The sequence below is a fragment of the Neoarius graeffei genome, chromosome 5 (genome assembly GCF_027579695.1).
Source record: "Neoarius graeffei isolate fNeoGra1 chromosome 5, fNeoGra1.pri, whole genome shotgun sequence".
NCBI classification, from domain to species: domain Eukaryota; kingdom Metazoa; phylum Chordata; class Actinopteri; order Siluriformes; family Ariidae; genus Neoarius; species Neoarius graeffei.
In genome coordinates this window covers 40,979,612-40,996,940 of record NC_083573.1, presented here as the reverse complement: position 1 = coordinate 40,996,940, position 17,329 = coordinate 40,979,612, and the positions used below count along the sequence as shown (strand labels likewise).

The 17,329-nt window shown below is 41.2% G+C and overlaps 1 protein-coding gene across 2 annotated transcripts in view; it reads right to left on the bottom strand.

Annotated features, from left to right (window-relative positions):
* The window catches only part of polr3c (polymerase (RNA) III (DNA directed) polypeptide C), an 81,480-nt gene that overhangs the window by 37,397 nt on the left and 26,754 nt on the right, over nucleotides 1-17,329 (bottom strand). The window contains exons 2-4 of one of the 2 annotated variants that reach the window (XM_060921724.1): nucleotides 17,149-17,314; nucleotides 16,547-16,811; nucleotides 7,121-7,339 (exon numbers count right to left, since the gene is read on the bottom strand). In XM_060921724.1, the coding sequence (XP_060777707.1) occupies nucleotides 7,121-7,339; nucleotides 16,547-16,811; nucleotides 17,149-17,295 (631 nt within the window). In that variant the 5' untranslated portion in view covers nucleotides 17,296-17,314. The remainder of the gene's footprint in view (nucleotides 1-7,120; nucleotides 7,340-16,546; nucleotides 16,812-17,148; nucleotides 17,315-17,329) is intronic. The other variant, XM_060921723.1, reaches the window with a different exon arrangement.

Sequence of the window (17,329 nt, the reverse complement as noted above, 5' to 3'; positions counted from 1 at the left end):
TATTACATATCTGTGAGTGGCAAAAGTATGTGAACCTTTGCTTTCAGTATCTGGTGTGACCCCCTTGTGCAGCAATAACTGCAACTAAACGTTTCCGGTAACTGTTGATCAGTCCTGCACACCGGCTTGGAGGAATTTTAGCCCATTCCTCCATACAGAACAGCTTCAACTCTGGGATGTTGGTGGGTTTCCTCACATGAACTGCTCGCTTCAGGTCCTTCCACAACACTTCCATTGGATTAAGGTCAGGACTTTGACTTGGCCATTCCAAAACATTAACTTTATTCTTCTTTAACCATTCTTTGGTAGAATGACTTGTGTGCTTGGGGTCGTTGTCTTGCTGCATGACCCACCTTCTCTTGAGATTCAGTTCATGGACAGATGTCCTGACATTTTACTTTAGAATTTGCTGGTCTCATCTCATCTCATCATCTCTAGCCGCTTTATCCTTCTACAGGGTCGCAGGCAAGCTGGAGCCTATCCCAGCTGACTACGGGCGAAAGGCGGGGTACACCCTGGACAAGTCGCCAGGTCATCACAGGGCTGACACATAGACACAGACAACCATTCACACTCACATTCACACCTACGGTCAATTTAGAGTCACCAGTTAACCTAACCTGCATGTCTTTGGACTGTGGGGGAAACCGGAGCACCCGGAGGAAACCCACGCGGACACGGGGAGAACATGCAAACTCCGCACAGAAAGGCCCTCGCCGGCCCCGGGGCTCGAACCCAGGACCTTCTTGCTGTGAGGCGACAGCGCTAACCACTACACCACCGTGCCGCCCAGAATTTGCTGGTATAAATCAGAATTCATTGTTCCATCAATGATGGCAAGCCATCCTGGCCCAGATGCAGCAAAACAGGCCCAAACCATGATACTATCACCACCATGATTCACAGATGGGATAAGGTTCTTATGCTGGAATGCAGTGTTTTCCTTTCTCCAAACATAACGCTTCTCATTTAAACCAAAAAGTTCTATTTTGGTCTCATCCGTCCACAGAACATTTTTCCAATAGCCTTCTGGCTTGTCCACGTGATCTTTAGCAAACTGCAGACGAGCAGCAGTGTTCTTTTTGGAGAGCAGTGGTTTTCTCCTTGCAACCCTGCCATGCACACCATTGTTGTTCCGTGTTCTCCTGATGGTGGACTCATGAACATTAGCTAATGTTAATGTGAGAGAGGCCTTCAGTTGCTTAGAAGTTACCCTGGGGTCCTTTGTGACATCACCAACTAGTACACACCTTGCTCTTGGAGGGATCTTTGTTGGTCGACCACTCCTGCGGAGGGTAACAATGGCCTTGAATTTCCTCCATTTGTACACAATCTGTCTGACTGTGGATTGGTGGAGTCCAAACTCTTTAGAGATGGTTTTGTAACCTTTTCCAGCCTGATGAGCATCAACAACGCTTTTTCTGAGGCCCTCAGAAATCTCCTTTGTTCGTGCCATGATACACTTCCACAAACATGTGTTGTGAAGATCAGACTTTGATAGATCCCTGTTCTTTAAATAAAACAGGGTGCCCACTCACACCTGATTGTCATCCCATTGATTGAAAACACCTGACTCTAATTTCACCTTCAAATTAACTGCTAATCCTAGAGGTTCACATACTTTTGCCACTCTCAGATATGTAATATCGGATCATTTTCCTCAATAAATAAATGACTAAGTATAATATTTTTGTCTCATTTGTTTAACTGGGTTCTCTTTATCTACTTTTAGGACTTGTGTGAAAATCTGATGATGTTTTTTGTCATATTTACGCAGAAATATAGAAAATTCTAAAGGGTTCACAAACTTTCAAGCACCACTGTACATGTCTGTCCATTATGTCAACACAAATGTGCAAATTGCCTTCTGACTGATATTCAAGCATCTGTTTTGTCAAAAATATTAGTACTCCTCACATATTTTTATAAGAAATCTGGATCATACTTACGGATGTTTATTCATTAGAAAAGCAGAGTTGGTAACAGTATGCCTATTTTTTTGTTTAATATGCCAACAAAACTGGCTTGGAGGGCAAAATTTATTAATAAAACGGTATATTTTTAAAGAACTTTGACACAAATGATACATGCATACTCTCAATCCAATTCATTAAAAAATAGCTTTTTTTTTTGTAAAACCAAGTTAGTTTAAAAGAAAGACAAATATTTGATAAACACTAACAATTGGATTTATTTTTACTTTTAAAAGTACCAAAAATGTTAAAAAATGTTTTTTGACAAAAAAAAAAAAATTTGACTTGGTTTATATTACCGAATATGTTTGAAATTGGTATTTCATGTATATAATTGGTATTTCCAGGTCACTGAAGCAGCTTAGTCACCATGTCTGACTCAGAAGATGCCATTCCTCTTGCAGTATTGGCTAAGAAAGAGAAGCGTCGAGAACAGTGGTGAACCAGTCAAAAACGAAAGTGAGATGTGGAGAAGACTGAACTAAATGAAGCTAAACTGGCCAAAAAGAGGCTTGCAGAATCTGATCATGTGAAAAAATGGATTGAACAAAAGAAAGCTGAGGACCCAGATGACTTCAGAGAGAAGATGAGACTTGTGACACAGAAATACCGGACCAACATGTCTGGTTACAAGCGGAGGTGGGTTAGACAGAAAGATGCCACAGCCAAGCAAGTAAAACGAGCTGAAGTCCGCATGAAAGAGGACAAGGCAGAAACAAAAAGGGAACAGAACATTATGAAAGTAAAGATGTGGAGGACAAATAAAAGAACACCTGAAACTTCACCCTCACCTACTGCATCAAACAGCACCAGCTCAGTCACTCGAGGAGGCAGGAAAAAAGGAACAAAACTGCCAAGAGTGCGGTCATCTATCAAGAGCCCCACCCAAAAAGCAAAACTTTTGGCCAGTGTTATTCATTTTTCCACTCCAAGGACTAAGAAAAAAAAAATAATACCTCCATGTCTTAGCTGATGAAGGTGATAGGCTAGCACTGGAAGGTGTTGTGAATGCTGCTGCTGAGCTTCGTAAAAGGCATGACAACGATGCTGTTCGAGCAAAACATTAGAGGTCCGCGCGGGTCGGATTTTTCAGTCCCGCTCCCGCATTGTGCAGTCCCGCTCCCGCCCGCGCCCGCCATATTTTGTCCCGCTCCCGCCCGCAAATCCCGCATGATGCAGACGTTCGCGTTATTTCTCAGGAAAGTTCTTGTCTTGACACAGCGTGATGGTGCCCCGCCCCCTACTTTGAGTGGATTTGAGCATAAATATCTACAGCTCACGTTCGTTATTATTTACCTTGTTTCTGATTTCGGAATGTTGAAATGGCAGCATGTAGACCTAATAATAATAATTATTTAAGTAGGCTAATCATTTAAGTATGTGCTCTCCCATGGTGCATCTCCTATGAATAATTAGTGTGAAAGGAGAGATGGATCGCACTCTTGAACTTATTCTTTTAGTTACATTTCTTTTCAGTTGTTTTTAGCAGCAGAAGGAGACAAACGTTTCGGCTGTTGCCTTCGTCAGTGTCTCTAATAATAATAATAATAATAATAATAAAAAAAGACAGGCGAGCACGTAATTCCAAGTGGAAATTTGGTATATTTATTGTTCAGCCATACAAAACATTAGGCTAACCCAGTTTACATTTGTAAAGCATTTCTAACTAAAATGTCCGATTTCAGGACTCTTGACTTTTTAACGGTAAATGTACCTCTTTTTAAAGCAGCACTTACTTTTGAAGCACTGTGAGCTTCAGTAAAGGAGCTCTGCTCTTCTGCCATGATCGGAGATCTCAAACACGGAAGAGGAAAGGAATCGGAAACGTACGAGAGTTATTTATCCTCTCCTGGATCAGAATCAGAATTCTGATGACCAGCTCATCTAAGGTGTCATTGAGGCATCATGTTAGTGTGGGTCACTGGAGGCTGGGTGTGAACAGCGAGTCATTAGAGTGATCAAAGGATTGCCTGTTAGGGTGATCAATGGCAAATTTAAGATGCCATTCCTCACTCAATCTGGCAATCTGACTCTCTCTGCAAATTTAGGCATCTTAAAATGTTTTTATTAATGCCAAATAAAATATCCAGTACAAATTATATATGATAGACATAAATTAATAATTTATAAATTTTATTTTAAACACGTTTTTAGTTAGCGGGACTGCAGCTTATCACCGCTCCCGCCCGCGCCCGCATATGTGCACTCCTGCTCCCGCCCGCAATGAGCTTTCAAAATTTGTCCCGCGCCGCACTGCTTTGCGGTGGGTCCCGCGGGACTCCCGCGGGAGTGCAGGGCTCTACAAAACATGTCCTGAAAGTGGCAGTGAATGCAGCTGGAGCAAAGAGGAAGCTGAGTCTCATAGCCAAAGCAACTGGTCAGGACAGGAAAGAGCGCAAGGAAACATCTATCAAAGAAGAAGAGCTCTGGACCAAGAGAGTTTCATTGGGTGACCTACAACAGAAGAGTATGATCTGATGCACTTCCAGAGTCAACATGCCAGCTTGTAAGAGAGCATTATTACGACAGTGCCGTCTCGAGAGAACTGCCTCTGAAGAAGGAGGTTGTGCGAATAAAAACAGGCCCAAAGCAGTACACAGGAGGTTCATAAGAGAATGTTACCGGTTACACTTTCAGAGGCCTATGACATGTTTGTAAAGCAACGGTAAACTACTTGGGCAGTGGAAATATGAAATGCTGAGACCGAAAGAAGAATGAGCTAATCCCTAGAGTTATTCCAGTTCTGTCAGGAAAACCTGGAAATAGATGGCCAACAGAACAAGGTACAGAGATACCAGCACAGGGTGACTAGAAGGAAATTCTTCTATGTTCCTACAGGGGTCATTAACAGATCATCACAAGTACCCTACAAAACACACAAGGGAATACGCAGCTTGCATCAGGTTTTTTCTTGCAACAAAAGTGGAAGGGTGCTTACCAGGGAAGCTGCTTGTTGTTGTTCATTGTGCTTAAATGGAGAATTCAATCTGTGCAGCAATTCCTCCATTGTGGATACCCCAAACAATGTTCAACTGATTTGGTGGGATGGAGCGTCAGAAGAAGAACGGGATGATGACAAGCAACCCACAAGAAGAACAGCTGATGGACAGTTTGATGGGGGATAATATTGCAAAAAATGACAAAGTTGTCATAGCAGCCTGTGAAGAACTCACTCCATACTACCGGATGGTTGCCAGTGGACCTGCCTTGGTCCTAGAAAAGGACACCATGGATTCGTATGGCAACACCTTCGCTGGAGGTGCTAAAGTTGTCGAAGGAAATTACCTTGAGCTCCTGCTAAGAGCAGCACAGTATATTTTAAAGAAGAGAAGAAAACTGCATGCTTTCACATGGGTTGCATAAGAGGCATATGCCTAGAACTGAAAAGGGAAATGCGTACATTCCATGGCAAAAAAAATTAATGTCTATGAAGTGTCATCAGATATCCATGAACTTCTGCTGAGTTTGGTGACATTTTGAATGCAGTGACTGGACAGTATCAAATATGATAAAATTCACTTATCTTCTAGTATTAAGAAACTCTTTTATGCATATTTAGATCATTTTGAGTGAATATGAACAGTTTTCAGCTCATATTCCTGTAAACCTGGCTCGATTGAAATGTGAAACCTTCTGTATCTGACCTGAATTTACACTCTGAATATTTGTTTTGGGGCGGCACGGTGGTGTAGTGGTTAGCGCTGTCTCCTCACAGCAAGAAGGTCCGGGTTCGAGCCCCGTGACCGGCGAGGGCCTTTCTGTGTGGAGTTTGCATGTTCTCCCCGTGTCTGCGTGGGTTTCCTCCGGGTGCTCCGGTTTCCCACACAGTCCAAAAGACATGCAGGTTAGGTTAACTGGTGACTCTAAATTGACCGTAGGTGTGAATGTGAGTGTGAATGGTTGTCTGTGTCTATGTCTCAGCCCTGTGATGACCTGGCGACTTGTCCAGGGTGTACCCCGCCTTTCGCCCGTAGTCAGCTGGGATAGGCTCCAGCTTGCCTGCGACCCTGTAGAACAGGATAAAGCGGCTACAGATAATGAGATGAGATATTTGTTTTGATTTATTTTTATTTGATTTATTTTGTTATAAAATGTATATATTTCTGAAATCTACAGAACAACAGCTTTCATTTGATATATTACACTTGTGTCTACTGTAATTTTCATTTTTAAGTCCTCAGGTGCCAAATTTTGGGGCATTCACCATGCTTTCACCCTGTATGTAAACTTCTGACCACAACTGTAAATATTTTCCCTATATTTTGCAGTGGCCAGCTTAGAATAAAAATCCACAAACCAGTCTGTGTTTCCAATTCTCTCTGGCTGGTGGTGCGCTCTCGGCGGTAAGTGGGACTGTCATGAACTGAGCGAACTGGCAGTTTCTTGTTTTGGGGGCTTGAAAAGACAACGATTTACTCCGGAATATCCTTGAAAATCATCTGCCCCTTCATCCGACATATAAGAATCCCAATCACTATCAGAATTCTCTCCAAAACATGATTCCATATCGAGACTGGTCTAACCACTACTGCGCATGAGAACGAAATTGATACCTGGATCCTTGTTACACGTGTGACGTCACACATGCCTTTGGGAACTTCCGGTTCAGTCTCGGCAGATTCCGTGAAAATCGGCTAATCTTATTGATTTTCCATTAATTTATGGCCTTTTGGATCAGCTATGGTTCGAAAACGCATGGTCAATCAACATAACGATTGTTGCTTTGTACAAGGAAAAAAGTGGGGTTTAGAGGCATTATAGTCACTTTAAAAAACACAAACACTAAACACTGTAGTTTTAATGAAACATTTGAGCTGTTCCCCCCCAAATGGGCTATTTTTAACTGGATCATTTTTAACACACTTGGAAAAAAAAACATTGAAATATTAAAAAAAAAAAAAAAAAAAAACGCATGACACATTGTAGAACAACATTTTCAGACTCGCCATCAAGTTGCCCTGGAGCAATGTGTGTGTGTTTGTTTAAAATTTGTCATCGTATGAATTTTTCATCCATCAATACCGCAGCATGTAAGCAATAACCCTTAAGGATCAGCAGAACACCTGAAGTCAACATTTCACTGTAGATTACTGCGTGCTAGCATTTTCTAAGACAAACATATGTGCAGGCGATTGGGAGACGCTCACCAGACAGGTGGATCTGGGGAAGTTTATAACAGTCCGGGTGGCTCTCTGGTTGAGCAGACTGAGGTGTTGGATTAGCAGGACAGTCAGCAGTTCCTGAGGGTGATGATCTTGAGACTGTTGCTCCCAAACTATCCACTGGAGGGCAGCGCTGAAGGAAATGAGTCTCCACCAAACGGGAGAATGCATTTACCACCTCGTTGTAGTCCATACTCTGGCCATCTGGGTGCAGAAATTCATCAAAACTACTTGAATATACCTTCAGTATACTATTTCAAATGGTAAAGAGGCGAAACCTGAAACTATACAGTAATGTTCATACACATGAAAGCTTCTTAGTGATTTAATTTTTTAGTAAAAGCTACGCATACAGTGGTGCTTGAAAAGGTTTGTGAACCCTTTAGAATTTTCTACATTTCTGCACAAATATGACCTAAAACATCATCAGATTTTCACACAAGTCCTAAAAGTAGATAAAGAGAACCCAGTTAAACAAATGAGACAAAAATATTATACTTAGTCATTTATTTATTAAGGAAAATGATCCGATATTACATATCTGTGAGTGGCAAAAGTACGTGAACCTCTAGGATTAGCAGTTAATTTGAAGGTGAAATTAGAGTCAGGTGTTGTCAATCAATGGGATGACAGTCAGGTGTGAGTGGGCACCCTGTTTTATTTAAAGAACAGGGATCTATCAAAGTCTGATCTTCACAACACATGTTTGTGGAAGTGTATCATGGCACGAACAAAGGAGATTTCTGAGGACCTCAGGAAAAGCATTGTTGATGCTCATCAGGCTGGAAAAGGTTACAAAACCATCTCTAAAGAGTTTGGACTCCACCAATCCACAGTCAGACAGATTGTGTACAAATGGAGGAAATTCAAGACCATTGTTACCCTCCGCAGGAGTGGTCGACCAACAAAGATCACTCCAAGAGCAAGGCGTGTAATAGTTGGCGAGGTCACAAAGGACCCCAGGGTAACTTCTAAGCAACTGAAGGCCTCTCTCACATCGGCTAATGTTAATGTTCATGAGTCCACCATCAGGAGAACACTGAACAACAATGGTGTGCATGGCAGGGTTGCAAGGAGAAAGCCACTGCTCTCCAAAAAGAACATTGCTGCTCGTTTGCAGTTTGCTAAAGATCACGTGGACAAGCCAGAAGACTATTGGAAAAATGTTTTGTGGACGGATGAAACCAAAATAGAACTTTTTGGTTTAAATGAGAAGCGTTATGTTTGGAGAAAGGAAAACACTGCATTCCAGCATAAGAACCTTATCCCATCTGTGAAACATGGTGGTGGTAGTATCATGGTTTGGGCCTGTTTTGCTGCATCTGGGCCAGGACGGCTTGCCATCATTGATGGAACAATGAATTCTGAATTATATCAGCGAATTCTAAAGAAAAATATCAGGACATCTGTCCATGAACCGAATCTCAAGAGAAGATGGGTCATGCAGCAAGACAACGACCCTAAGCACACAAGTCGGTCTACCAAAGAATGGTTAAAGAAGAATAAAGTTAATGTTTTGGAATGGCCAAGTCAAAGTCCTGACCTTAATCCAATCGAAATGTTGTGGAAGGACCTGAAGCGAGCAGTTCATGTGAGGAAACCCACCAACATCCCAGAGTTGAAGCTGTTCTGTATGGAGGAACGGGCTAAAATTCCTCCAAGCCGGTGTGCAGGACTGATCAACAGTTACCGAAAACGTTTAGTTGCAGTTATTGCTGCACAAGGGGGTCACACCAGATACTGAAAGCAAAGATTCACATACTTTTGCCACTCACAGATAAGTAATATTGGATCATTTTCCTCAATAAATAAATGACTAAGTATAATATTTTTGTCTCATTTGTTTAACTGGGTTCTCTTTATCTACTTTTAGGACTTGTGTAAAAATCTGATGATGTTTTAGGTCATATTTATGCAGAAATATAGAAAATTCTAAAGGGTTCACAACCTTTCAAGCACCACTATATAGACACACAATATTTTATCTTAGAAATCAGATAAATCTTACATTGAGTATCCACAGAATTCTAAATGAAACTATTCGATCATATAAGGGTAAAAAAAAAAAGTAAATGTTAAAGCACAGTTAAAATTTGCTGCTTCCTGTGTACATGATGCAACAACAGAGTCTGTATTTTATTCAAGTAAACACATTAATCTTGTTATTGTAGACTAGAAACAAAAGCAAAATGGCCATATAAATCATATTCATATTCTATACCCAAGCATATAGCCTACAAAGCCGTTTTTGCACATTTCATCACTGTAAACGTCTCAGTAATTTTTTTCCACATCATTATTTTGTCACTTCTGCCTCAAGAAAATTATTACAGTCAAGCCCAGGTATGTTTTAAATTAAAGAGTTTGATAGCTAGCATCTTGCTGCTGTGATATCGCAGGTGTTTTTTGAAAAGTGCTATGAGCACGAATTATGATGAGAGAACAAATTCTAAAGAAAAATATCAGGACATCTGTCCATGAACCGAATCTCAAGAGAAGATGGGTCATGCAGCAAGACAACGACCCTGCACGGTGGTGTAGTGGTTAGCACGGTCGCCTTACAGCAAGAAGGTTCTGGGTTTGAGCCCAGCGGCCGGCGAGGGCCTTTCTTTGTGGAGTTTGCATGTTCTCCCCGTGTCCGCGTGGGTTTCCTCCGGGTGCTCCGGTTTCCCCCACAGTCCAAAGACATGCAGGTTAGGTTAACTAGTGACTCTAAATTGACCGTAGGTGTGAATGTGAATGGTTGTCTGTGTCTATGTGTCAGCCCTGTGATGACCTGGTGACTTGTCCAGGGTGTACCCCGCCTCTCGCCCATAGTCAGCTGGGATAGGCTCCAGCTGGCCCACGACCCTGCACAGGATAAGCAGTTATGGATAATGGATGGATGGATCGTTCTTCAAAGAAAGGAACAAGCAGCAATTCTGCAGGCTGATTAAACTAGCCATTGTAATGACAGCTACAGATCATAATATTGTGTGTGATGCAATCTGGGTTTGCCGGAAAGGAAGTTTGTTAAAACTCACTTGTGCCGTGTTCATTTACAGAGACGTCCAGATGTGAGGGTTTTATCTTACACTGTCAGAAACAGTGGTATACAGTAGGAGTCCATTTCTGTCCCCTAAGGTATAATCTATACTAATGCCACTTTTCCACTACCAACGCAGCTGAGTTGGGCTGAGCCGTGCCGTGCTGAGTTGGGCTGAGTCGAGCTGAGCGGGGCTGTTGGAGTTGCATTTCGACTACAACCGCGCTGAACCGTGCTGGCTGGAAGTGGGTGGACACATTGGGTGGAGTTAGCGAAAGTGGGTGGACGTCATGTGATGTCGTTAGGCGGCACAAACAGTGACATCAGTGATCTTTTAAGCGGTAGTCTCACGACCCGGATAGTAAACAAACATGGAGGACATGGAGTCGTTAGTGTTGCTGGTCTTGGTGCTGTGGCTTGTTGTCACCGACAACGCCAACAGATACTGGCAAGAGCGTATAGATGAGGCGAGGCGCATAAGGCTTCAGAAATTCTCGTAATTCGTAATTCTTCTTCTTCCGGGTTTACGGTGTTTACAGATCCCAGCGTGCTCGCGGGGCGTGTGTGGGCATGTGAGGACACTCCTCCTCACCAATCAGTGCACAGGGGAGTGTCTCCTCACACCCCTAGCCCCACTCGGCTCGGTTTGGCTCGCTTCAGCCCCACTCCAAAACCGTGCGAGTTTTTGGTGCTAAGCAGGGCTGAAGCGAGCTGAGTCGTGCTGCTCTGAGGTAGTCGAAACGCGAGCCGTGTCGGGCTGAAGTGAGCTGAAGCGAGCTGAAGTGAGCTGAGAAAGGGTAGTGGAAAAGGGCCATAATGTACCCCCTACGGCTCAGTACTGGACTTCAAGGTAACAATGTGTACCTTTTTAGGGTCAAAAAGGTACATATAAATGTTCCCAAGCAGTATATAAAGGGTGCATATAAGTACCTTAGATGGTACCGCCCCAGTGACAAGCTGTTGTACTCCTAAAGGCACAAAAATGTACTTTATTTTCTGAGAGTGTAGAGGAGACACTTGATTATAGATGTTACCTGGAGAAACTAAACACCATCATTACAGGGTTATGTGATATTTTTTCAGTTTCTGCTGCAAGCTTTTTGGTTCCATAACAGATATTTAATGGACTACAGATTAAAAAAAAAATGGTGGGGACGTATCCCTGAGTGTCCCCAGTGTAATTTATGTGCGATAGGGTTCTAGGTCAGCCTGTTCTCTCAGTTTCCTGTTCGCTGCTTGTGTCTTCTACTACAATAAGCTTTACTTTGTTTCCTATACTGTGCAACCAAAATCATGCAACATTCATGATTAATACATCAGTACAAATTAATATATTTTTCTCATAGTCACACGTAAATAAAATAAGGCCACAAGTAAAGTTTCTGCAAGTTTATTAGAATTATGTGCCTACATGTGTATCCCAGAGGATTGCCATTACCCCCGAATGTGAATATTTGTGATATGGAGTGATCATATTTCTACATTGGTTATGTTTTATCAATACCAAACTTTATTTCTGAGAGCGGACTTCCGCTGTATCTCGCAACGTTAACAAAAGTGAAAATAAATTCCTGGATCCACCACGTGATTTGGATCTGCTTCAAAATGTAATGCTTTCTTCCTTGGCTCATGCTACAAACTTCCACCAAGTTTCATGCGAATCAGGTTGGTAGATTTTGCGTGATCCTGCTTACAGTCAAACAGACAAACAAACTGCACCAAAAACATAACCTTCTTGGAGGAGGTAATGAGTTTGATACAAAGAAATCCATTGACTGAGACCATTGTGGCTCCAAAATGACTGATAATATTACACTACGTCAAGCTTGGAATAATGCATAATGACACACTGGAGTCACTGGCATTGTGATATGTAAATTATACAGTGGGGCAAAAAAGTATTTAGTCAGTCACCAATTGTGCAAGTTCTCCCACTTAAAAAGATGAGAGAGGCCTGTAATTTTCATCATAGGTACACTTCAACTATGAGAGACAAAATGAGGAAAAAAAAATCCAGAAAATCACATTGTCCGATTTTTAAAGAATTTATTTGCAAATTATGGTGGAAAATAAGTATTTGGTCAATAACACAAGTTCATCTCAATACTTTGTTATATACCCTTTGTTGGCAATGACAGAGGTCAAACATTTTCTGTAAGTCTTCACAAGGTTTTCACACACTGTTGCTGGTATTTTGGCCCATTCCTCCATGCAGATCTCCTCTAGAGCAGTGATGTTTTGGGGCTGTCGCTGGGCAACACGGACTTTCAACTCCCTCCAAAGATTTTCTATGGGGTTGAGATCTGGAGACTGGCTAGGCCACTCCAGGACCTTGAAATGCTTCTTACGAAGCCACTCCTTCATTGCCCGGGCAGTGTGTTTGGGATCATTGTCATGCTGAAAGACCCGGCCATGTTTCATCTTCAATGCCCTTGCTGATGGAAAGAGGTTTTCACTCAAAATCTCATGATACATGGCCCCATTCATTCTTTCCTTTACACGGATCAGTTGTCCTGGTCCCTTTGCAGAAAAACAGCCCCAAAGCATGATGTTTCCACCCCCATGCTTCACAGTAGGCATGGTGTTCTTTGGATGCAACTCAGCATTCTTTCTCCTCCAAACACGACAAGTTGAGTTTTTACCAAAAAGTTCTATTTTGGTTTCATCTGACCATATGACATTCTCCTAATCCTCTTCTGGATCATCCAAATGATCTCTAGCAAACTTCAGATGGGCCTGGACATGTACTGGCTTGAGCAGGGGGACACGTCTGGCACTGCAGGATTTGAGTCCCTGGTGGCGTAGTGTGTTACTGATGGTAGCCTTTGTTACTTTGGTCCCAGTTCTCTGCAGGTCATTCACTAGGTCCCCCCGTGTGCTTCTGGGATTTTTGCTAACCGTTCTTGTGATCATTTTGACCCCACGGGGTGAGATCTTGCGTGGAGCCCCAGATCGAGGGAGATTATCAGTGGTCTTGTATGTCTTCCATTTTCTAATAATTGCTCCCACAGTTGATTTCTTCACACCAAGCTGCTTACCTATTGCAGATTCAGTCTTCCCAGCCTGGTGCAGGTCTACAATTTTGTTTCTGGTGTCCTTTGACAGCTCTTTGGTCTTGGCCATAGTGGAGTTTGGAGTGTGACTGTTTGAGGTTGTGGACAGGTGTCTTTTATACTGATAACGAGTTCAAACAGGTGCCATTAATCCAGGTAACAAGTGGAGGACAGAGGAGCCTCTTAAAGTAGTTGTTACAGGTCTGTGAGAGCCAGAAATCTTGCTTGTTTGTAGGTGACCAAATACTTATTTTACCGAGGAATTTACCAATTAATTCATTAAAAATCCTACAATGTGATTTCCTGGATTCTTTCCCCCCATTCTGTCTCTCATAGTTGAAGTGTACCTATGATGAAAATTACAGGCCTCTCTCATCTTTTTAAGTGGGAGAACTTGCACAATTGGTGGCTGACTAAATACTTTTTTGCCCCACTGTATATGGGTCCGTCTCAGAAACTGGTCTCTCATTTGGGACATTATGGTCAAAAAATTAATTTTCTAATTTTACTATTTTTTTTGCATTTACCTAACACTCAATGTTTCTTTTGTCATGTTTAATAAGAATAAAGATAGTATCTTGCTTTATCTGGCCTCCATTGTGGAAAATTTTTTTGATTACAGTTCAAATGTTTTTGTAAAATTGATTGACATATAAAATAACTACATCATGAAGAATTAAAGCCCCTCCTTCACAGATGAGTGAAAATATTGAATAAATTTCCTCTTTTTGATTGCTTGGGTTAAAAATGCCAAGTTATGATGACTGAATTGATTATTCACTTAAATGTGAATAATATGATACATTTTGGGTATTTGATATGGCGAAATGGTACACAATGGAAAAATCAAGATCACACCGGAAAGATGAGAAAAACGGCGCTGGTAAAAGAACAGCGACTGTACCGGCTGAAGGTCACGCAAGTCTCTGCTGCGGCGCGCGAGCAACGGGACATCACTACCGCACCGGACGGAGCGCGAGGCGGGGGCGGGGCAAAATGACTGGCCGTAGATTCTATCAAAAGTTCGATCTAAATTGACCATGGTTGCAAAATATTGGCCAAAAATACGCAAGCACAACGAAATATGAAAGTAAGATGAAAAAGAAACATTCTATTGCCTTATACTGCAAGAATAAAACAAAATAAAACTGTCAAAACTCATCTTTTCAGTGATAACGTCCGAACAGATCACTCGTGTAACAGAAAGACCGCAAATGGAAGCACGATCAACTTCGAACTGTTGGAGTGGAAAATTCCATTCTACACATGCAAATCGTTAATGTGTGTCCTTCCCCGCACACAAATAACACGCTACGGTAAAAAATAGACCACAACTCATTTTATAGCTCAGAAATTCATACAAGACCAGCTACCATCGTAACGTATTCTGTAAGAAACATATTCTATACCTAACTTTCAGCTTTCGTTTTAAAAAACAAAATGGCAGATTTATAACTAAATGTTTATATGGCGTAGTGATTTTAAGTTACTACTTTTGGTGAGGTTGTGACTTTGACCCTGAGGCTTTCCGTTTAGATCAAAACACACGATCGTATTGGTTTTGGGTCTGCGGAAAATGGAGTTACAACGGTGATCAAATATTTTGCATGATGTCTTATTACGGTTATGATTATTCTGTGAGCGCACCAATCCTTTAAAGTTACAACTTAAAATACAATTAATGATAACTGTAGACTTTTCAGTGGACTACAACCTTTTTAAGGGAATGCGATGTAGTCAACCATTTATCATGTCCCAGATCAAGCCGCCATTTGTCCACAAATTTGCAGAATTTTTGCCAAAGTCTGAATAGATTTAGCTTTATCTGTATTATTTCTTTCATCATTTTATTTCAAATGAAAACCAACATCATTCAAAACCGTATAGTTTATTGACTGAGTATATTTAGTGGGATACCCCCACAGTACCCAGTTTCTGAGACAAACCCATACATACACACACATATACATATATATATATATATATAAATTTAAATCCATTCCTGTGGAATAAAAAATAATCAACTCTTCTCCAACTCATTCAGTATCATGCTAGCTGAATGGAATGTATCTGATATACCACTCAGTGCCAGCTAATATTATTTAAATATACCACTTGTATTTTTCATACGAGCTACATCTGGGACATGGAAAACCAAAACTGTGACATAAATCTCGATATGCCACTTGTGAGGAAATTGAAGAATTGTTTTGATAAATTTGAGTATGTTTTGTTTGTGAATGTGTCGATATAATAAAAAGAAAATCACATGTTAGCTTGAAGATATGAAGTTTATCTTCTCGTGTTGAAAAACTCGCATTTTTCAGACAAAATTCATGCTGGACCTGAGTGACATATTTAAATAATATTGGCTGGCTTTTTTTTTTCCATGGTCCATCAGATATATTCCATTCAGCTAGCATGATACTGAACGAGTCAAAGACGAGACAATATTATTATTATTATTATTATTATTTATTATTACAATACATACACATACCTTTCAGGTGTTCAACGTGTCTTTCTCTTTCAAAATTCTCGCAAAATCTTCCGTATTTATCAATGCAAACCTGGCGGTCATGTTTGTTTACAAATTATCACAGTCGCTCGCTAGAACAGAAGTTTTACATCTCCGACATGTGACATCATGTTGTCTTGACAACCATGCAATATCGTAAACCATATTCAACGCTCATTCTCCACTGGGTAGTGATGTAATACACGTAGGATAAGCGATATGCTAACAATATTGCATGCTATCAAACCAAATGAATGAAACCTGCTAGAATGGAATAGAATACATGTTTTTGTTCCATCAAAAAAGTGTCCTGTATGTATAAAAATTCCTGATATTTCACGCCGGTGACGTCACTCCCAGTGTTTTCCCGCTGACTCAATGCGCATTGTCAAAATGGTGAACTGGTTCAAAGTTAAAATCGCTTTGATTAACTTGCATATTTTTTGTGGATGTGTCCATACAAAGAACATTACACAGTTGTGCAAAGATATGAAGTTTATCTTCTCGCTTCGCTCACTCTTGATCTATACATTCATCACCCGAAGATAAACTTCATATTTTTGCGCAAATGTGTAATATCCTCTATTGAAGCTCCAAGGCATATTAAGTTACGGGCTTCAGTTACACAATTTGTGGCAGCAAAATATTAACTCGCATTCTTAATATATTCATTTGTTGCCATGGTTTATTTAACAAAACAAAACAAAACACCATGTCATATCAGCAGAACATTATTTCACATGTTCCACATGAGCCAATCAATACTGGCTATTACATAACAAACTGTATAATGTATTACAGTACAGATCACTCACCCTCCATATTCTGTGTCAATCTATCTGCTACAGTCCTGACCACACTGCTCATGGTCATCTGACCCCTCTGCAGTATCTCCTCTATAACCAGCTCTCCTGTGTCCCCGTACAGACTCTTAGCCGTGTAGATGTAGCGCGGGTACCGGAGCATGTAAAGAATACGCTCATAGTTAATCTGGTACTCAACCGGACCAGCAGGACCGCGGCGGCCTGGACCAAACTTAGACATACCATGCTGCACCAGAACACACAAACACTTCTTCACCTAATAAAGAACAAGAAGGAAAGGAAAAGAAGGAAAGAAAGAAAGAAAGAAAGAAAGAAAGAAAGAAAGAAAGAAAGAAAGAAAGAAAGAAAGAAAGAAAGAAAGAAAGAAAGAAAGAAAGAAAGAAAGAAAGACATGGACACGTTTATCTGTGATCATCCATAACTTAATATTAGTCTGTAAGTCAGGTGTGCTTCATCACTACTGTAAAATGCGCAGGACTGTTTCAGAAGATTCACTGGTGTAACGTCAAAAGAGTGTGATTCAGAAAATTAGAACAAATCTACATTTGGAAACAAAAGAAGTATGCACGTATTCTGAGAAATACTAAGGTTACCAAGTCAAGGGAAGTGCTGGTTTCATGAGCCAGAGCCCGCAAACTGAGAGTGCCACTGCGCAACAGGTGAACTCCAACTTTCTCCACCACTTCACCAAAGTGCTCTCTCAGGAGGAGACCACACAGCCGCACCTCCTGTGCCGTCATCTGGAAGTCACAAAGGGATCTGAATGGAAATTAC